Genomic DNA, 22,666 nt, shown 5'->3' with positions numbered 1-22,666 from the left:
AGTTGATTATAATATTGATTCTGCCCTTTGAGCTAATTTGACAACCTTGACATGGAATCTGCTTAAATAGTCAATACTGCACTGGGCAAGTTAAATATTGATACCATCATTGAATACCATATAATTAATAAATTATTTAACAATGTACTTAACTTGCAAGGTGTTAGCATCAAACATTTGGAATTCAAATGTAAATGTACAGTTTTTTTTTTTAAGAAAATAAGTGAAATAAAACAGCATTGCTTTTTACTGTGGAATGATTTTAGACATGAAACGCAATGCTCCTACCATGGACTCCACTGTGGCATGAATTCTCTTCCTTTAAGAATAGTACAGAAAATAAGAAAAATGTAGAAGTAAAAAGGTATTTATTTTTTTATTGCACCATATAAAGAATAGGATATATTCTGTACGTTAAAAGGGGCTCAGGTCTTCAGGGAGTGTCAGTCTCAGAGACAGTGGATGTCTGAGAAGCAGTAGCTGGATCAGATCCATTGGCAGTTCAGAGGCAGTAGCCATCGGATTTTCAAAGTCAGACTCCGAGACAGTGGAAGCTTCAGAGGTAGTGTCAGTCTCTGAGGTAGTGTCAGTCTCTGAGGTAGCGTCAGTCTCTGAGGTAGCGTCAGTCTCTGAGGTAGCGTCATTCTCCGAGGTAGCGTCAGTCTCAGAGCCCCTGGCACCCTCATTATATTGAAGGGCAGTAGTGTCAGTCTCAGAGGCAGTGGTAGGCTCCGATGCAGTGTCAGACTTCGAGGCAGTGGAAGTTACGAGGCAGTGTTGTCTTCGAGGCAGTGTCAGTCTGAGATGTACTATCAGTTTGAAATGCACTGTCAGTCTGAGATGCAGTGCCGGTCTATGAGGCAGTCTCAATTTGAGAGGCAGGGTCAATCTGAGAGGCAGTGTTAGTCTGACAGGCAGCGTCACATTCAGTGGAAGTGTCATTCTCAGACGCAGGGCCAGTCTCAGAGGGAGTGTCAGTCTCAGAGGGAGTTTCAGTCTGAGAGGCTGTGTGAGTGTAATAGGCAGTGAAAGTCTCAGAGGCAGTGTCAGTGTCAAGGGCAGTGTTATCTCCGAGGCAGTGTCAGTCTCAGAGACAATGACGGTCTCAGGGACAATGTCGGTCTCAGGGACAATGACGGTCTCGGGGACAATGACGGTCTCGGGGACACTGACGGTCTCAGGGACAATGGTAGTCTCAGGGACACTGACGGTCTCAGGGACAATGCCAGTCTCAGGGACACTGACGGACTCAGGGACAATGTCAGTCAGAGAGACAATGACAGTCTCAGGCACAACGACAGTCTCAGAGACAGTGTTAGTCTCAGGGACGATGTCATTCTCAGGTGCACTGTCATTCTCAGGGACAGTGTCAGTCCCAGGCACAATGTCAGTCTCCAGGACGATGACGGTCTCAGGTGCAATGTCAGTCTCAGAGACCATGACAGACTCAGGGACAATGTTAGTCTCAGGGACGATGGGATTCTCAGGGACAGTCCCAGTCTCAGGCACAATTTCAGTCTTAGGGATGATGACGGTCTCAGTTGCAATGTCAGTCTCAGAGACTGTGTCAGCTGCAGAGGTAGTGGGAGTCTCAGATCCTGTGACAAAAGAAGAAGAGAGCACAAACTATTATAGTATCGGATCTACTTTATTGTTATCAGAATAATGGTTACTATGATTAAGAATTTTCAAATTTGGTTGATTGCACATTGTTATATACTTCTGCGTGTAATCACTTCATTGGAGGGAAAACAACTTGATGAGTGAAATCTATTTTTGTTCCATTTTATCTGATATGGTCAACCTCAATATGTCCACTCTATTATGGAAAATATGAAAATAAATCAGTAGACATTTTTTTTTGTCCACATTGTTAGCAAAAAATACTAACAATTCAGTGTCAATCAAAATTTTTTTGGAATATCAATAGTATAAAAAGCAAGCAAACACGTCTTTTATACAATCGCATATGAAAAGGGAAAAAAAATGACAAATGTATCACCAGATAAGCATACGTCTTTTAAACTGTTGTTTATTTGTTTCTAACAGGGTGGACATTTTTGGTCTCCCAATTTTTTACAACTCCCATGATTACACCAAAAATTATTTTAAAAACAGTGTTTCATTTTCTACATTTTATTATACCCAAAAATGCACCAAACACCAGGAATGACTCATATGCTCAGATGGATGAATAATGTGCTTACCTTCTGTGAAATGCCACTCCAGTTGACTCTTGGTGTCCTCCTCTTTAACTGTATTTGGTTAATTATTTTTCACCCTGAGTACCACCACAACATCAACAGACTGGCAGTGATCAGCATGCTTTTGTTTTTGGGAACCAGTTGAATTTTCTAAAATCTAGATAAAGCAAAGTCTTGCAGACTTGATGTATTGGACAGAGAGAATCTTGCTGTCGAGCAGAATGCAAATGAGCAGAATGAGTATATGCAGATTCTAAACATTCTAATTTCGAACCTGTGACATCACAGTCATCGCCGGAGGGAATGAAGAGATATTTATTTATTGTTTGTTTATTATTGTCAGAGGCGGACAAAGTACACAACTCCATTACTTAAGTGAAAGTACAGATACTGCTGGTCAAATATTACTCCATTACAAGTAAAAGTTGTAAAGACATATTTTTACTTAAGTAAAAGTACAGAAGTACTTGCTTTTAAAAGTACTTAAGTACCAAAAGTAAATTTCTTTAAAAAAATAATAGTATTATTATTGTTGTATGTAATACTTGCAATACCTCTGAAGCAACTTACAATACATTACACCTACTGAATACACTGACTAGCTAGTATCTTTGGAATAAGGAGCTTTTAGAACGTTAAAAACCTATGGGGAAAAAATATATATATATATTATTATTATTATTTAATACCCACTGACTTTCAAAGTTGCTAACGACTTTCTACTTCGAGGATCTTGATAGAAATGTAGTGGAGTGAAAAGTACAATATTTGTCTTTCAAATGTAGTGAAGTTAAAGTCATAAGTTTCCAGAAAAAATAATACTCAAGTAAAGTACAGATACTCAAAAAGTGTACTTAAGTACAATACTCAAGTAAATGTACTTAGTTACTGTCCACCTCTGATTATTGTTATTATTTTTTACTATGGGCTACCAGCAAAAGAACCAAAACCTCGAAATACATTGAATAAATATAACAAACAAGAGGATAAAATGACACTATTTTCACTATTCAATCAATAAAATTGTTTCTCAACTGAAAAGCTACATGTCATTTCTCAGCATGGAGGTGAAAACATCGCTGTACTCGAAGCAGTTAAACCTACAGAGAAGAGAATGACGCATTGACTCAAATAATACACTCTCTCTCTCTCTCTGTCGGTACGGTACGAGTGAGTTTTCCTATCTTTTCTTTGTCTTTTGCTGCTTCTTTTCGACAATTTCTTGTTTGGCAAACGTTTTGCTAAACAACTTGTGGTGCTGATGAAGATGGCAGTATATCAGCGAGAGCTGCTCGTTCGTTATTAGTTGCTGTCCTGAGTAGATGGCGATTTAAATAAAATACAGATTTCCAAACAATCCAAACATATGAGTATCCCCTTGAACTTAGTAAAAAGATAATCTGTTTACCGTCTTGACTGGAAAATACTGTTTTCATGGTCATTTTTTTCATTTATTATTTGCTAACGTTAGTGAATGTTTACATTAGAGTGCACGTCCTACTACCCTGAAATTAATACGGGGAGCGGCTGGAAATAGCGACCTCTCCTGGTTGGAGATAATATTAACATCATAAACTGAAAGCAACCTTTACGTGACTTGTTTTTCAAATGTTTTCAAATGGATCATCCGAGTCTAATATGATCCAGCGGGCCGTACTAAAAGACACTACGGGCCGTATAAATGATTCAGAGAAGGCTTGGGAGAAAGTGCTGTGGGCAGATGAGACCAACATTGAGCTCTTTGGCATTAACTCGACTTGCGTTTGGAGGGAGAGAAATGCTGACTATGACCCCAAGAACACCACAAAGAGCTGCTTTGGGGCTGTTTTTCTGCTAAGGGTACAGGACGACTTCACCGCATTGAGGGGCAAATGGACGGGGTCATGTACTGTAAAATCTTGGATGAGAACCTCCTTCCCTCAGCCAGAACACTGAAGATGGGTCATGGATGGGTCTTTCAGCATGACAATGACCCGAAACATACCGCCAAGGCAACAAAGGAGTTGCTCAAGAAGAAGCACATGAAGGTCATGGAGTGGCCTAGCCAGTTTCCAGACCTCAATCTTATAGAAAATCTGTGGAGGGAGCTGAAACTTTAAGTTGCCAAATGACAGCCAAGAAACTGTAAGGATTTAGAGGATCTGTAAAGAGGAGTGGACCAAAATCCCTCCTGAGATGTGTAAAAACCTGGTGACCAACTACAAAAAAACATCTTACCTCTGTGCTTGCCAACAAGGGTTTCTGCACCAAGTAGGCCTACTAGTCATGTTTTGGTTGGGGATCAAATACTTATTTCACTCACTGAAATGCAAATCAATTTCTAACCTTTATATAATGTGTTTTTTTCTGGATTTTTTGGTTGGTATTCTGTCTCTATACGTTAAAATAAACCTACCATAAAAATTACAGACCCTTCATTTTTTTGTAAGTGGTCAAACTTACAAAATCAGCAGGGGATCAAATAAATATTTTCCCCACTGTACATACATACATGCATATATACACAGTGGTGCTTGAAAGTTTAACAACCCTATAATTCTTCTTTAAAGGTTTGTTAGTTTTTACATTTTTCTACGGAGCATTTTTGTTCATTCCCATTATTCACAAAAAAAATATAAAAATCTAACAAGCCACATTCTGCATCTTTCTGCCAAATCTTTTGACTTCTCAGAGAGTTTTTACATATTGTACAATGCTGTCCATACCCTTTTGAGAAGACGGAAATGTCAACCAGCCCTGGTTGAAGAAACTGATGATTCCGTGGAAGCCATCAGATAGATGTTCCCTTGTGACATCCACTCCTACATCCTTCAGTCGCTTAAGGAACAGAATGCCATAATCCCCCAGCACATCAAACTCACAGGTCAGGATGAAGGTGGGAGGCGCGAGGCGAAGAACATCATCCTCGGCTAGTAAAGGGGAGATCTCTGGATCCAGCCCGTTTTATGATGTGATAGGCATCAGCATCATGGCTTGTGATAACCACCGGACTTCTTACTCCCTTTCTAAACTGAGGTGGAAGATTTTCTGGATCCAGCCATTTCTTATAGCAAAGTTTTAGATCGACAGGAACATGCTTGCCTTTCAGAATCTGCTGGCTTCACAGACGTATTCCCGTTGAGGTACTGCAGGAAATAGAACACCACTCGGTCTCTGAACAATATGGGCACAGAGTGGTTCAGCTGGTATGAGGGCAGGTGGAAATCTGCCATCTGTAGTGCCGGGTAGATGAGAACCTGGGCACAGGGAGATGGCAGATGACCATCCTGTGACTTCGACAGCCTCTGGCAGAGAGCGGCTGCCAGGTTCGCCCCTGCACTGTCCCCACCAACTGCCACCCTGCGTGGGTCCACCCCGAAATCGGCTGCCGCTATTGACAGGAAGTGGCAAGTCACGACCTCACAGTCATCTAGGTGGGCAGGGTACCTGTGCTCAGGGGCCAGACGGTAACAAAACATGTGAAACAGAGAAAGAAAACAAGACGGAAAATGAAACCAGGCAAAATTTAACTAGATTTTTTACATCAATGAGTATGTCAAAAGTCACCTAACAGACACAACTGTGGTGTCACTCTCCAGTGAAATATACCGACACACTTCATGGTAATCATCTGTGAAAGATCAAACAAACAATGAAAGCAGGTTAAACTATGGACACAACAGTATTTCACTGTTTCTTTGAGTATATATTACGAATGCAGCCAAACACCCATCCGCCACCATTAAAAGTACACCAGGCCCCTTTTCTTCTCTCCTGGGGCAGTAGTAGGCTCATACACCCTCACTGGAACTCCACTGAAGGTCAAGTCCTTAATACGAAGCCCGGAAGGCACTGGCCTTTTGTGGGCCATGATACAACATCTGAACCTTTGTATAAAATTAATCTGATTGCACAGCCCCAATTGCCCCAGAATTTGGCCCTAAAGGTTGGTTGAATTCAAAACAGACTCGTTGACAATGATTGGCCAATTCATGAGACTCACTGTGCCATTAAATGTGCCACTCGGTGGGTAAAGAAGTCCGCTTAGCCATTTAAATTCTGTACTCATATTCTGAGACAAGAAGAACAGCTCATATCTCTTTATCATGTCCTTGAGAGAATATCGAGCTATAGTGCTTACAGAAAAAACATGTTTAGTCTGCAGTATAAATTAGAATTTAACAAGAAATCAGAATATATGATTGGATTTGCCAGCAAACGCAACACAAACAGCATTAAACACTCACCACAATGCTTATCCCCATACACACAATGAGTCACGCGTAGTTTCCAAGAATTAGCAACTCCATGAGGACTATTTATATTTCTTAGCTCCGAGTACACTGGGACAACTACCAATAAACAAAAAGGAGCTGCAAATACAATGAGCAATATTGTGATTTCAGTGTGCATGGCTGGTTCAACGTATTGCATTCACAGCAAAAGATGTTCAAAATATTCCCTCCCCTTTATAGTGTAGGTACAAGGTTAAGGTGTGCCAGAGTTGCCAGGTCTACTGGTTTCACACAGAACTAGGCTAGATCAAGTGCTGATTTTTCCCAGAAGACAGCTTTAAATTAGATTTTAATGTATTTTCAGCTAATCTTCTACAAAGTAAAACAGATTTTATTTTAGACTAGAGGTGTTTCAATTGTAATACAGTACAAAGTTCACAAAATAGTGTCAGCCAGTGTTGGGAAGGTTAGTTTGGAAATGTAATAGGTTACAGATTACAACTTACCCTATTTAAATAATAAGAAGTGTAACTATTTCAGTTACCTTATTAAAGTAATGTAACTGGTTACATTTGATTAATTTTTGACTATTTTTCTAAATTTCTGACAAATGTTTTCAACTGTTTATTATTTCCAAACGTTTAAACCAGGCAGGGTTAACCTTACAGTAGTATTCAACACTGATTACTATCAGAATTTCTAAATCGTTCATCACTTAAATTAACATGATATTAATTTGAAAGCACAGCCACCAGAAAATTTACATTTTTTAAAGTCTTAGCACCTCTTTTTTACTTTGAGATCATTCTGAGGTTAAATACGGATTTAAAATCATAACAAGAAACAGTTTAATAGTTTTGCTACGGTTTTTGAAATCAAATATTTGCATAACTATGACAGAAAACACTGGTATCTAGCAATGCCTTGGAAAAAAAACAGTTAATCTAAAAAAAATGAAGCATATTCAGACCCAAATAGGAAATAAAACAGTTATCGAATAAGCATTGTCCTATTTCATATCCTAAACTCCTGAAACATTGGTGTCAATGCAAGAGCAGTCAATGCAATTTGGCAAAGAAAATCTGTGTGTGTGTGTGAAAATATTCAAATTTTCATAAACTGTCATTTAATTACACATTTTTTTCTCAGTAACTGTAAAGGTGCAATTACATTTATTTTGTAATTAAATTACATAGCACCGTTACATGTAACTAGTTACTCCCCAATGCTGGCAACAGCCCTAGTAAAAGCATATGGCACTGTATGAATTTATACTATCCAAGTAGATGAAAAGTCTGACCACAGTACAATTGAAATCTGCCAACCCTGACTAATGCCCACTAGGTATGTTCTAACTGACCAGATAAGCTAATTAGTATTTCAACAATGCACATGAAAATATGATGGCTGAATGTTTACATAAGAGATAACTTATGGTGGCACAGCTTTAGTGAAGACAAAACACTCATATTCATCAACTGGAAAATAACTCCGTTCCTTTAATCCTTTTACTACGCAAATGCAAATGATAAAACAATCTTCCATGACAGACAGTGTTTGCACTATGGCTACCACTGAGAATACATCAGATTTAGTGAACTTTCACTATTGATCTGTAGATGGCAGTGACACTCTAACTGAAAAGAAAAAGCCTTTTTGTTCAGCATCATCATGCTGTTATATTTCCACAACAAAATGTGCAAGATAAAATAAAACCATCAAATAAAAACAGAGAATAATGGTTGTACAATATTGTGCAACATAAGAAAATTGCGTCAGCATCTGTGATTTTGGGCCTGTTTTTGATCAACAGATCCAGAAAAGGCCAAATTCAAGTGAAACATGCTTTTTTCCACCCACCAGACAACCATTAAACCTTCTGAGAGTTGCTGGGCCATTACTAAAAGGCACAGCATAGCACAAAGCAGCCTTTGTGAGGCTGCATTTTGACCCGGTCCAGTCTGAGCAGCCCTCCATTCAACTTTAAGCAGTAGAAGCAGAGGCCACGCCAAAAATCACAGTCTGGAATATCCACAACGGCTCCAGGGTTTACTGTGTGAGTTTAAGAGCCATTTACAAAGGTCTCCATGTTCTGGAGGTGCACTGGTCTGCAGGAATCCTTCCTCTGCCTGAGTCTGAGCACTGCCGGCTGAAAAGAGAAACAGGATACCCAAGTGTAACAGCATTTAAAGCAAACCACATGCTTGTTTACACATATTGAAAAGTTGACGTGGAAAATAACTAATATGATAAATGAAATTAAAATACACGAGAAAGCTTCTGTCTGAAGGTATGCAATTTTGTTGTTTGTCTGTTTTGTACAGAAACCTTGCAAAAACGATGCCTAGATCCAGTTTGTAGGACCATTCTTCTTTTGATTTAAATTACAAGCCACTATAACATGTAGCATTACCTCGAAAAAAATACTGTAAACAAGCTAGACCACTTGTTTACGATGCAGTGAACAAAACAAAGGTAGGCATGCTATTCAAAACATTATAAGGTCATAAAATGCCATTTTCTAATTGTATATAGCACTTAAATATATTTTCTGTTAATACAAATGTTGTCAAACCGGTTCATTTTCCCCCGTCAGTTTAACAAATCCTCTGTCGTGTTGACACTTGTGTTAACTGGCAGCTTTATCAGTCTTACCTGTAACATGTGTCAAAGCACTTAAACAGCTAGTTTGTTAAACCGAAAAACGTCCATCCAGTGATTCATGCAACCACATGCAAACGTAGCCAATACGAAACGCATGTTGTGCAAGAGCATGGTGTTTCGTTCGTGAATCTGTTTTGAATCGACCTTTTTATGTGAAGGAACGACCTAAAGAATAAACACGGTTTTGTTGTTCGAGTCTGACCAAGCGGCACTAAACGATACTTAACATGAACCAACTTAACTGAATTATCTCGTTTGTTTACAAGAATCTGTTGACCTACACCATTTGGATACTATAGACTGAAGGAGCCGTTTGTCCAGTTCGTCATTTTAACGTCGATTTAATCTCGTTCACAAGGAGAAAGGCTAAGAAGAATATTATGAATGTGTCAAAATGACTGAGCATACACAATTAAAATGACTCATTATTTATTCTTTTTTTTTTTTCCTACAGCTTGATTAAAGTTATGCCCAGTAGCTGACAAAATATTGGGAATTATAATAAGATTTGTCATTTGTGGGGAAAAAAAATAGATCTACATGCAATTTTATTAATAGAGGACATGTTTCTACTCTACGTTTTGTGTGTTTGTCTGTGTGCGAATACGATTCGAATCGAATGATTAATGAAGTGAATGATTAAAGGACTCATTGTAGCATAGCCCAAATGTTCGCTAAGCAAATCATTCTAGTGAGCCGATTCAAAAGATTCGAATCACTGGAATGAAGCAAAAATCCCCACCACTAGTTACAATAAACGCAGGTTGAAAGGCAACGAAATTGCCTGTGGCACCACTTCTGGGGGAGGGGACATAGCCGTCATAAAGAAACCCTCACACCAAGGTTTGATAAAGCGATACTTCTGTCAGTCCTCCAGCTGTCAATCAAGATAAATGGTCTCTTTAAAACCCCTATCAGATCCGAGGTATCGTCAGAGTTGGATTCTGGCCGCTGTCAGTAGCGACAGGACGGTGCAAAGCAGCAGCGCACACTTGTCGCAGCAAGAGCTCCGTGGATAAAGAGTTTGTGTGGAATAAAGGTGCGCAAAATGACAGATATTCCGCCGGGGCGCACATAAACTGCGTTGGATTGTGGTAGATAGATGAATTCCACTCTATTTAGTGTCCGTCAACTTTGCGAAATAAGGCGAAATTGCCTTAACCACTCCTGTAAAATAGGAGTAAAGGTGATCGCTCCGAGCAAGGATTCAATTAGTTCAGCAATCGTTCCAGGCGAGAACTGAGATAAGCGAATACTGAGGGAGTGAAATGGATCTGAAGGCGCTGGGCTGCGTGGTGCTCTTACCTATTCAGATATTCTACTATATTGTCAAGGCGACCGTGTGCTGGTTCTTACCGAGCAGGCGGAGAGGTCTGACCGGAGACGTGGTGCTTATCACGGGTGGCGGACGGGGCATCGGCCGTCACCTGGCTAAGGAGTTCGCCGTGCGTGGAGCTAAAAAGGTAAACATGATGTATCATTACTGTTGGTTATATGGCTTGGCATACTGCATAATATTTCAATTCAAAACTTTCCATGGGTGTATAGTGTTAGTATATAGCCCCATAGTTTTAATTCCTGGTGGTCTCCCTCTTTCTTTCCCTTTCTGATTGTTAACTGTAAGTCAAAACTATCAGTTAGATTGCTCAAAGTTACATAACTGCTATTAATATAAAAATAATTTAGCTATAATTATGCAATGTTACTATCAATAAATCTACATTTATATTCCATGACTGTCTTACCCTTACAAAAATTATCAGTTTCCACCAAAATACAATACAAAATCTAATATTTTCAGTGTGAGACGCTTTCGGAATCTAACTGTAATTTAAATGGTTCACTGCATCTCCTTAACCACTATAAATGTAATTACATGCACGGAGAATAGGCTACTGATTTGAATATTAGGCTAATTAAGGGAAAGTTGTTTTTAAAAAATGATTAAAACATTTATACAGTGTAGCTGTACTGTAGTAATCATAAATGTAGAAACCATAGTATGTATGTGAAAACTGTGGTTATCATGGCATGTTTTGTAAACTAATCCACATTAACACAAATCATTAGCCACGTAATGGATGCGTTTGTTTTGTTTTGAAAAGTATCAGTCTGGATGGGATACTCCTCTCCCTAGGGACACTGCAGGTCCTGTTCATAAACCCATTGTCTCAACAGTGCATAGGTCATAACCCCTATGGTCAACAGACCAATCAAAATGTAGAGCTGGAACCCAATGTCTGGTTCAACTTGTAATACAAACTGGGTCAACTAACAAACAGCTATTTTGAGGAAAACATCCTTCTTTCAAACTTTTCAAACAGCTCTCATGTTCAGATTATACAGCGGCCCCACAAGAGAGGCCATGTGGCCAAGAGGTTCATGGTGCCAGCAACTTTGACCTTGACTAAACACTTGGATGATTAGGCTTCTGACTTTTCGTATGAATTTTTACTCTATTACGAGCTCTATCTGGAGTATTTAATGACTTAATTACATCTTTCACGTTGGCAGTAGTGTAATGTTTTTGTGTCCCAGCAGTCAGATTGCAAAGCACAGTCTAATGAAACAGGACTGTGTGCTGAAAGTCAAGAGCTGGGAAGAAATGTCTCAGCTGCCTCACCCACCCAAGACATTGCATTATAAATAGACCCAGTGGCCCAACTGTAATAAACAGAGCTTAATAACTTCTGAAACTGTGACAGGGGCCCCCATGCTTGGCGGCATTACACCCATGGCTTTACTTTGATTTATACACATTTCCCCTCCAGAGAAGCTTGTGTGTATGAGGCTAAATAAAAACCCATCATAAGAGTCGCAGCACAAACCTTACACAGCAAACAATTCGGAGACCTTAGATCCCTGAATGCTCACCAACATTCTCAACGTCCCAGGGCAAAGGTCTTTGAAAGAAGCAGCTTTGCAGCAGTACGTTAAAGGAAGCCACTGTGCTTGTCAACACCCCGTTGTTAGCCATTGTCAAGGTGTGAAGGCTTCAGAAGAGACACCTGCAGTGGCTATCTTCACAGTTAGCCCATTCTTAAGGAATGCTAAAAAGGCATGAATCATAAATGCACAGCCTCAAATTTAATTGACCACTAGGTGGGGGTTGAAATTTTCCAGAAAGCAACCATTTATTATGCCGTCCAAGAGGTCAGCAAATCCTCACTGCATGGTAATTCAACACTGGAAAATTTTTGCAAAAATTATGTCATCGCCCACTTACCAAACCCTAAATGATGGTTTGAAGAACCAAGAAAAATAAAAAAACAAGAACAGAAATTCTGGAGCTCTTAAAAATAAAGGTTCTTTATTGGCATCTATAGATCCATAAAGCCAAAGACCTTTAATATCCATGGAACTTTCCACTGCACAAAAGGTAGTGGAAAAATAATCTTTAGATTATTTAAATATTGTTTGCACTAAGAAATAAATAGAGCTTTTCACCGAAAGTTTCTTCTGCCAAAACCCTCTTTTGGAACCTGTGTACAGAAGCACCATCATCAGTGACCATCCATGTGGTCCCATGGCTAATGGCTTAAGGAAGTTTGAAGAAAGTCAGCCCTATGTAAATTGCTTTCTGTATGTGTATGGGCTGGGGGGAGGGTGGCAGGGACCATACAGCTCCCAGCTGGGCAGTGCCCTGTGGCTGACCCTTCTGTCTCCACACTAATTAGACAGCGGCAGGCGACTGCCTCCTGAACTCCTTGTGCCTCCTGAACTCAGAACCATTCCATACGGTGCAAATTGGATGGTGAAATGCTGATGTTATCATGTCTTTCACCATAAACCAGCTTAAATGCTCCTTCATGAGGGCTTCAAACACAGAGCACTCATCATTTGTGTTCATCTTTAAGGAAACACAATGTGTGTCCTCACAGGACTGGATTAAGCACGGTTTGTTTGCTCCTTATTTTCGCATATTATATGCTAATGCAGTGCACTCAGCCATTGCTACTCTAAGGACTATAAGACTTGCTAATGTGATGTGTGCAGATGAAGCTCATAGTGGGATTGTAAGGGAGACCACCTTGTGAGCTCTTGTTCTCTGACAAAAAAATATCAAGATTGTTGTGAAATCCTATTAGAAGCTTAATCAAGACCTTCCCAGTAATTAGCTCAAAGGCCATGCATATAAAGCAGACCCATACAAGAACACAAAGGCAAGTTCATCAAATAAACGTGCATTAGGCCAAAGAGGTGAAATCACCTACAGATCAGACCACCTTTGGCTTAATTCATCAGCAAACATCACTGATAGGGACCACAGAGATTGCTCCAGGTTAATTAGGATGGCTAACATTAAATCGTTATCTGGTTAGAATTAATTTAGCTAGAAAAACACAGCGTAAAACAGTCTTACATTTTTGGTGAGTAATGTTTCTTCACATTTCAGATTGACCCTAGTAATAGCTCCATTTTTCCATGCAGAAGTCGGCTGAAATACATCGAAAAGAACACACCACATGTTTAGAGGCTGGAAATTTCCACAAACCCTTTCTCGAAAAGAAAAAAACAGCATTAGACCAATTACAGGCAACCATGGTGAATAAATGTGAACCATTTTTCAGTGACAACCAGCCAGCAGTGTGAAAAAGGTAACTTTACACTTCAATATTCAGTTCTTGCCATTAAAAGCAAAGCTTTGTGAAAGTAAAAACCTCAAACCAGACCCTGGGTTTAGCTGACAACAGTATTTTGGTTCCAATAAAACCAAAAGCAGCAATATTTGTCCCAAAAGGACAGTTAACCAATGTGTGCACGCACACACACACACACACACACACATACACACATTGTGTTTCCATGTTTTATGGGGACATTCCATAGGCGTAATGGTTTTTATACTGTACAAACTGTATTTTCTATTGCACTACACCAACCCTACACCTATACCTACCCTTTACAGGAAACTTTCTGCATTTTTAGATTTTCAAAAAACTTCATTCAATATGGTTTATAAGCTTGTTTCCTCATGGGGACCTAAAAAAAAGTGGTATTACTATCCTTGTGTGGACATTTGGTCCCCATAACGTGATAAATACCAGGTACACAAACACACACACACAATTATGAGGTTGTTGAAGCAGAAAATGGCTGGGTCAGTATGCCCAGCAGGCTGTGTAATCTCTATGAGAACTGTCTGTGAGAGATGATGAGGCAGCATCACTGATTTCATTACCTTTCCTTGACCTCTCAGACTGACAAATCTAATTGACCAATCACTGCCCCCCTATGTTCCCTGTCCCAGCCAATCCATTCACATAGGCTTCTCTCTTAATCCTTCTCCAAACTAATAGTGGCCGTGAAAAATAGCCCCACTGTTCCTTCAATGAATGGGACTCTTCTGTTTATACCATACCCAACTACTGTTTTTCATATGTTGGTGTGGTATATACTGTATTCCTCACAAATGGAAAAAGCTTTTGTTGTAAAAATTGTGGTATGACCCTTGTGGTGTGTGGCATAATTTAAATTTGAAATACATTATTATTTATTTTTTTCCATGGAATACCATTGTAGAATACCATATTTCTCCTAGTCCTCATATAGAGTTCCAAGTAAATGTGGTTTTAATTTAAAAAGCACATACTGAAATACAATAACAGATTATCATCTGACTCATGCTTTCTGTGTCAAAAGTTTTGGCATGAATTATAGGCCACATATCCTCGTGTTTACTAGTAAACACCCACATTGAAGAACGCAAGTCATGATAAATTAGGTAAGACACTGTTAAAGCACAACAACTGACAACATGAAATTCTTTCAAGCAAATTAAATCTACTTTGAAATGTGAATTCATGTGACTAAGTACATATCTGTGCTATTGAGCAGTGACGTATTATGGTTTTGCTTTCGGAAAGATGATTCATGGCCAATATGACAGATCCCATCATGCTTCGTAAACCTTTAGATTTCTTGTCAGTTTTCTGCTCTGGTCCACCTTTGACATGTGGTTCCTATCTCTTAACAGCTAATCCTGTGGGGCCGGACGGAAAAATGTCTGAAGGAGGCATGCGAGGAGATCGCCCTCATGGGGACGGAGTGCCATTATTTTGTTTGCGATGTGGCCAACAGAGAAGAGGTTTACAAGCAAGCCAAGGTTGTCAGAGAAAAGGTATGCCCCATAATATCATACCCTGAGGAGTTTCTTAATTAAGACCATAATAAGATTAGTTCAAACTGGTTGGCTCTAATAACCTGTAATAACCCCAGTGCTGGCTTTGTCTCAGCTCTGTTGCCTTCCACCCCCGTAGCCTGGATAGAGATTACACTTAGCCTGAAATGTCTGGGTTAGATAAGGCCCAGCAGTATGGCAGAGCTAACTAGCCATGAAAGAGAACAAAAGCACATTTTTGGAAAGAATATCTCACAGTGGGTCTTTTTTTTCTTATGGTAGGTGGGAGATGTTACCATTCTAGTGAATAATGCTGCAGTGGTGCATGGGAAGAGTTTGCTGGACAGTGATGATGATGCTCTTCTGAAGTCACAGCATATCAACACCATGGGACAGTTTTGGGTAAGTACATAAATGAGTTGGGAAAGGATAAGATAGGATGGGTTTGTCTGATTCAATGTTGTCAAAACTAAAACAGCTATTAAAGTTGCATTAATCTAAATGTAACACTTTCTTGTCTTTTCTAGTTTGCTTCCAAATTAAGGTGACCAGACATGCCACTTCCCGGAGACACATTCTGCCCAGGATTTCATCTGCCGCAGATGTTTTTGCTGCGCCGATCGATCGTTGTATGACATCAAAGTACCTCGAGAGCTATAGAACGCAGAGCAGACAGTTCCTTATGCTTTCCCAGGGCCGTTTCTAGGCATAGGCGAGCTAGGCGTTATTTGTAAAGTGTATATATATATTTACTTTCTTTTACCTTTACCAAATTTACCTGTATTTACTTTGTTTTCATATTTGGCGACTTTTTGTGAAAAATGGAGACTTTTGAGGGTGGTTCTAGCGATTTTCTGAGGGAGGGGTTTGGCAACACTGGTACTGGCACTTTTAGCAGGGTTGTGATAAAGAGTGGCACGGTCACCCTGAAATATGACTGCCGCCCCCACTGGATCCCCCAACATTATTGGGCTAGAGTACTGTCAATCTGACGATGCCTGTATGCCACTAGTTCAGAGTGCTGTCAATTGCTGCCTGATTGTTTCATGCAAAGTTTGCATTTGGAGCGCTCAACAACGCCGTTAGATCAGTGGGCTCTGTCAGTGCTTTGGCAAGGTAACACTTTTTTTTGCCATGCAATAAAGCTAAGTTCAAAGGCCAATTTAAAATATTGGTACAGTAAATAAAGTGCACAAAATCAGTATTTTGTTTAGGCAGTATTTGTGGCACTTTTGTGGCACATTTGTCCAAATATTTGTGGCAGATTTGTCCAAAAGGTGTGTTTTTTGCGCCAATGCATTGTTAAAGGATCAGCGTGTCATGCAATATTCCCATATAAATTTTAACATCCAATTAAAAAATATTTGTATAGTAAAATTCTGTGTAAAATTCGCTAATTCACGAGATTCATCATCCTTACGGAGGGAGGGGGGGTCAATAGGGATTTCGCCTAGGGCGTCAAATTGGCTAGAAACGGCCCTGTGCTTTCCAATCACTCTCGCGGTACTTTGATGTCAAACAATGATCGATCGGCGCAGCACAAACAACCAACACCTGGTTATTTTAGGCAATTTAGAAATCCTGGGCAGAACGTGTCCCCGGGAAATGGCACGTCTGGTCACCTTATTCCAAATAGTTTAATAGACCTGGTATTGTATATTACGAATATTGTTGGCTCTTGTCTGCCAAATGCATAAATGTAAACTTAAATGTTACAATTGTTAAAAATCTAAATGTTGCCTCGGCAAATAAATGGAAATAAGTTTAATTTAAATAATAAAATTGCTAAAACTAAAATAAATGAATAAAATTAAGATATAAAAGCTAATTCAAAACCTAAATTAATACTATAAGAGTAGTAGTAGTAGGAAGTAGGCGGTGACCGTGATTTCACCAAGTACAACATGTTCCTGGATCAACATCCTTGTTGATCCTGGAACAACATTACAATCAACCAATCAGAATAGAGATATAACTTTTCAGGAAATATCTGTTTTAGGCTTACAATCAGGATTAGGTGCTTCTACGCTCTTGTTAATGAGCTATCATTTCCCACTGATTTTAGGAATAAATTATGGGTAAGGTTAGGTTTAGAGGTAGGGATTGGGTTAAGTCTATATTTTTGGACAATAATGTTGATCCAGGATCATCAAAAGATGTTGCTCCAGGAACATGTCTTACTTGGCAAAATCACGGCGACCGGAAGTAGGCAGAGCTTGAACCGGAACTTCGTACAGTTATACTTGATAAGACCATTATGTCGATGGTTTTACAGCCTTTTTTTTCCGTAGTTATCACTGAACAAATATGCCGTGTTTAACTAAATTTTTTTTATGATAATAACATTTATTTAAATATCTTATAACAGTCGGAGCTGATACACTTGTATAGGCAGTGCTTCGAGATGTAGTGCGGTTGTGCTTCGCGGAATGCGAGTTCGAGTCCCAGCTTGGGGACCTTTCGTGATCTGATAAATAAATATTTATATTATTTATTATTTATATTTATATTTTATATAATCTTCTGATTAAAACAGTAAGGGTTCCTATGCAGTTCAGAAATATGGAATTTTATTTAAGTAATTTCCAGGGAATGCATGGAAAAAGGCAAGTGCAACACTGCTATTTTATTTGCGCTTATTTTATTCATAGTTTACACTCATTTACTTCACATACTTGTTACTGCGTTGTAATTTTAGAGGTTTATGTAAAACAACATGATTTCCTTTGGCTCACCGGTTACTGCGCAGTTTAAAAAAAATATTTCAAGATTAAAAAGTAATTTGCAGGTCTGGAAAGTATGGAAAAGAGAGAACAGAGTATGGAAAAATATTTGTGTTTTGACTATTTGCCCTATTCAGTGTTCTAAAATATAAAAGGAAATTCTAAAAATAAATTGATCATACAAGTAGAGAGTTTTCATGACAAACGTTTAGTAATCATCTGAACATGACTGAATTGTTTCAATGCACAATTTTTCATTACACAGAACTCTTTAAGCAGCCTTTTTTTGAACTTCTCTAAACAAATGTGCGTGTGTCACGCAAACCAGCAAAAGATAAAGAAACACATGTAGGCCTAGTAGAAAATGTATCTGTATCTAAGCTGATTATTCTACTCTTGACAGAGAGCTGGTTTGGTTTTTGAGAGACGCGCAGAGACAGTGTTCTGACGATTTGTGCTACCCACTCAGATTGTGCTATCTCCCATTAAAAAGATAGGTAGCACAAATCGATAGCGAAAAATGCTGCCTATCAGATTGTGCTACCAGCATCTTATCCATGCGTCCATACCTCCCCCTACCCTAAACCTACCCGTCCATACCTACCCTTACCCTAAACTTACCCTTAAAACAATGGAAATATATTTTTGGTAGCACAATCTGATAGGTAGCATGTTTCGTCGGTACACTGGCAACACGGCTGTTTGATTGGCGATCGTGCTGTGCTCATTCCATTCATTCGTGTATCATATCGTAGCCTATAATGTTTAAATCATTGCCTTTTAAATATACACAAATAGTACAACGTGTATGATGTATTATTTTAGTTGATATTACTCTTGCCAAGCACTGATTTCTGACAGATGCACGGAGAGGCAGATTTGATTTGGGCTCTTTTCATTCATAAAGTTTACATGCATTCACTTCACACACTCATTATTGCGTAACTTTAGAGGTTTGTGTAAAATATCACGCTGATCCCCTGGCTCACCTGTTACCTAGCATCAGCCTAATATTCGGGCAGAATTATTCGTTATCCATTATTCGTTTTTGAAGCCATTATCTGTGCCTTTCCGAATAAGGTATTCGGCTTCGGGCCACCCCTACCCAGAAAGGTAGTAAGGACATCGTTAAAATTAGGGATGCACCGATACCACTTTTTCCAGTACTTGACCGATACGATACTTTTATTTTTGGTTCTTGCCGATACAGAGTACCGATACCAATATCGTCACGTGTGCTAAGTGAGTGAACATCAAAGATCACACAACAGAAGTGTGCGTGCTCTCTCTCGCTCTCTCTCTCTCCCTACCATTAAGTAACTTGTGCATTGTTTTACTTACTTGTTTTTTACATATCCGCCCGAACTACAAACTTTCCAGTGATGTCTGTGAGAAAGGTATATTCACTCGACAAGCTCGCGCATCTGCGCCGCCGCGCGCTCAATCCACTCAGCGTGCTTTGCTTACCAGCTCGCTCACTTCAGCTATACAGGCGTTAATACTGAATGTTTAACGTTATGTTCGTTGTATACATACTGTATACTTCGTAGTAGACATCCTTAACTCCATTCTGCTGTCTGTTGTTCTGTTGTTGGTGTTTCTTTGTCTGAATATGGCGCTTATCACATGCTGTGTGGTATCGGCGCTTGGTATCGGGGCATTTTAACGAGTACGAGTACAGGAGCTCAGTATTGGGCCCGATACCGATACCAGCACACGTATGCGTTGTGGTAATCTTATGAATATGTGGCAGAGACTGATACAGAAGAGAAGAATTGTTGAATAAATTCATTATTTTGGTTTTCTTTGCGCACAAAAAGTATTCTCTATGGACTATTTTAACAATGTCCTTACTACATTTCTGGGCCTTGAACGTGGTAGTTGCGTTGCTTTCTATGCAGGGTCAGAAAGCTCATTTCATCAAAAATATCTTAATTAGTATTCCAAAGATGAATGAAGGTCTTATGGGTTGAGAGAAGCTAAAGTGTAATTTTTGTTCCAAAAAAAAAAAAAAAAAAAACATCCCCATTTTGCTATTGGTTATTCAAACACAGTCCCACAGCCAAACGCGCACCACTGGTTAATGTTGCTATGTTAGACTAAAACAAATAATGCAATGTTGTAAAAGTACCACAGAACACATTAAAGTGAAATGAGTTATGAGAAAGTATTTTAAGTTAATAACATCATTTACATATTAGGTTATGTAATATTTGACATTTTTATCACCTGCCTTCCAAATTCCTACTTCCAGGGGTTTAATTTACCTTTTAATAATCTTTTCATCCACAGACCACAAAAGCCTTCTTGCCTCGTATGCTGGAACTGCAAAATGGTCATGTTGTGTGCGTCAACTCCATCCTGTCTCTTTCGCCCATCCCTGGTGCTATAGACTACTGCACTTCTAAAGCATCATCACTAGCCTTCATGGAAAGCCTCACTCTGGGGTTGCTGGACTGCTCAGGGGTGGTCTGTACCACTGTCCTCCCGTTCCACACCAACACTGAAATGTTTCAAGGCATGAGAGTCAGGTGAGCTGATGGGTACAGCACAAATTTATAATTTTAAAAAATTCACTCATATAGACAGCTTTTTATCCATCCAAATAATTGATGGAAGAAATCAATTCAGTCTACCTTTCCTTTTGATTATACCATTTCAACTGGCAGTAAGTCACATCGAGGAAGCAAAATGGGTTAGATCATCATTTGAAGTACTTTTATGTGAACATCAAATCAAAATGGACCCGGTTTTGTTAAAGCATGATTCATCATTACACATTATTCCAAAAAAACTATTTTCTTCATAATCTTTAATCCGAATGCAATAACTTGGTTTTCAGGTGAAACGGCTTTACTTTTCTGTTGATGTCACATCACACAGATGTGACACAAACACACACTTATATATATATATATATATATATATATATATATAATAACCAATAGCCAAATTGCTATTAAAGGGATAAGTTCACCTTCAGTTGGTCCCCATTGACCTCCATGGAAGTCAATGGGGACCAGCAACTGAAGGTGAACTATCCCTTTAAGACATTCATTTAGCAATCTCACATTTGACTTTCTTTGTTTACCATTTCACAATGGGGCATATTTGTGAGTCAATAAAAATAACTGTTTTTTCTCTGCAGGTTCCCCCAACTCTTCCCTCCTCTAAAGCCTGAGGTGGTAGCCCAAAAAACAGTGGATGCTGTTAGGACCAATACAGCCTTTGTTTACCTACCCTGGACCATGCATGCACTCGTTATCCTCAAAAGGTATAGCCTGATACCATTTACGAATATAAATTATTTCAGCAAATGTGTTTTGAAAACCCTCACTGATTATATACTTTGTTTTACCCTTGAAACAGTATGCTACCGCAGAGTGCCCTTGAAGAAATCCACAAGTTCTCAGGAAGCTACACCTGCATGAATACTTTTAAGGGACGGACATGAGAGGTCTAGAAACGACAACGGAGTTTCAAATGTTACAATTTTTTTAAGAAAACTGTTTTGTGGTCGAACAAGAGCTATGGAGTATGCCAGAAGCAGCGAGTTAGAAGAAAAATACGGCATGCCAGTGCACATGGTGCCTCATTTCTAGGACCCTTTGCAGGTCACCACTGACTTCTGTGTTGCAGTGTTGGACAAACACAGAATGGACACAAAAAAGCCTCAACCGACCGCCGTACTGTATGTTTACTTTAAAGTTTTTAACAATCACATTTTTAACTACGGTCACTGTAAATTCAGCATCTGAATAAAAAGCAGTTTTAAAGAGAAAAGCCTTCTATTGGGATGTTTTAAAATCCAGGCTCACAAAGTAAAGCTGTGGTTGGACTAGCCCTGGGCATCATACGGTTGGAAAGTCTGTGTTGTCCCGCGGGTCGACAGCAATAAATGCCTCTTCAGCACTTCATACTTATCAACACAACAGGCTTGACCTGCTGCTCCAGCACGTGGGTTGACTCATTCCCCCTGTCAGATAAATTCACTGTGCTGCTGGTGGAAAGAAATAAGTCAGATCTGTTTTGTGTCATTTTTCTTGGTCTCTTCTCTTTTGAAAAGATACAACAAAGATGTGAGCTTGGTTTTTTTTTTCAAAGCAGGGTCGAGTTACTTTTTTAACTTTGTGTTGAAGGTTTGGCTGGCTCAATTGTAACTTTCAAAAGTGTGTACTTTGTTCTGAGCACAAAGTTAAAGGGAGACCAGGGAAAATGCTGTGCTTTCTTGTGATTTGCTTTATGGCAAGCTGGAAATATTTAACCACAGATCCATCCAACCACTGCTGTGGTGTTATGTTAAAAAAAACAAAAACAAAACAAAAAAACACCTGTGCCTTTCTAAGATTAAAAGTATAGTACAACTCTCTTGATGTGATCTGAGGCTATTTACTAAAGCTGTTGATTTAAAAACATATTTCAATAAAAATTTTTACCCTGTGTAACATTCAAGCTCTCAAAAGGGGCTGTCAATTTAACATGTTGATTTAAAACAACTAATAAAAAGTATTCACAATTTAATCATTATTATTAAGTAAATGTATTTATTTAGATACTTAAATTAGGTCTGTCAGTTTAACGCATTAACTTAATTAGTTATGAAAAATAACGCTATTAAAATATTTTAATGCAGTTAACGCACTGGCCCCGCCCCAGACCTGTACATCATCTTACATTACATACAGTTAACTGTTGACAAATATGATGCAGGACAACAACTCCATAAATGCAGTTATGCCC

At 39.1% G+C, this 22,666-nt stretch overlaps 1 protein-coding gene, 1 long non-coding RNA gene and 1 pseudogene across 2 annotated transcripts; 1 reads left to right on the top strand and 2 right to left on the bottom strand.

Annotated features, from left to right (window-relative positions):
* Positions 1 to 4,839: 4,839 nt before the first annotated feature.
* Positions 4,840 to 6,596, bottom strand: LOC107727754 (arylacetamide deacetylase-like 3; annotated as a pseudogene).
* A 1,155-nt stretch (positions 6,597 to 7,751) lies between these two features.
* Positions 7,752 to 20,300, bottom strand: LOC107727815 (uncharacterized). The gene is made up of 3 exons (XR_001638398.1): positions 20,194 to 20,300; positions 10,439 to 10,537; positions 7,752 to 8,567 (listed from the first exon to the last, which is right to left on the bottom strand). It is a non-coding gene; the product is annotated as an uncharacterized LOC107727815 (long non-coding RNA).
* On the top strand, positions 9,842 to 21,896 carry LOC107727813 (short-chain dehydrogenase/reductase 3-like). Its single transcript, XM_016537812.1, has 6 exons — positions 9,842 to 10,545; positions 15,060 to 15,203; positions 15,486 to 15,605; positions 20,219 to 20,457; positions 21,075 to 21,200; positions 21,296 to 21,896. The coding sequence occupies exons 1-6, from the start codon at positions 10,351 to 10,353 to the stop codon at positions 21,378 to 21,380; spliced, it is 909 nt and encodes a 302-aa protein (XP_016393298.1). The 5' UTR covers positions 9,842 to 10,350; the 3' UTR covers positions 21,381 to 21,896.
* The last annotated feature ends 770 nt before the right edge of the window (positions 21,897 to 22,666 follow it).

Source organism: Sinocyclocheilus rhinocerous, unplaced genomic scaffold (assembly GCF_001515625.1).
Source record: "Sinocyclocheilus rhinocerous isolate Xijiao unplaced genomic scaffold, SAMN03320098_v1.1 scaffold576, whole genome shotgun sequence".
NCBI classification, from domain to species: Eukaryota; Metazoa; Chordata; class Actinopteri; order Cypriniformes; family Cyprinidae; genus Sinocyclocheilus; species Sinocyclocheilus rhinocerous.
Note: the sequence above shows the minus strand (reverse complement) of the source record. Positions and strands in the feature narration are given on the sequence as shown.

Bases quoted from the DNA above. Each gene is read 5' to 3' on its own strand.
- LOC107727813 (XM_016537812.1), top strand. From the start codon at position 10,351: ATGGATCTGAAGGCGCTGGGCTGCGTGGTGCTCTTACCTATTCAGATA. The intron at 15,606-20,218 runs GTAAGTACATAA...TTTCATCCACAG, and splicing joins ACACCATGGGACAGTTTTGG to ACCACAAAAGCCTTCTTGCC. The intron at 20,458-21,074 runs GTGAGCTGATGG...TTTTCTCTGCAG, and splicing joins TTTCAAGGCATGAGAGTCAG to GTTCCCCCAACTCTTCCCTC.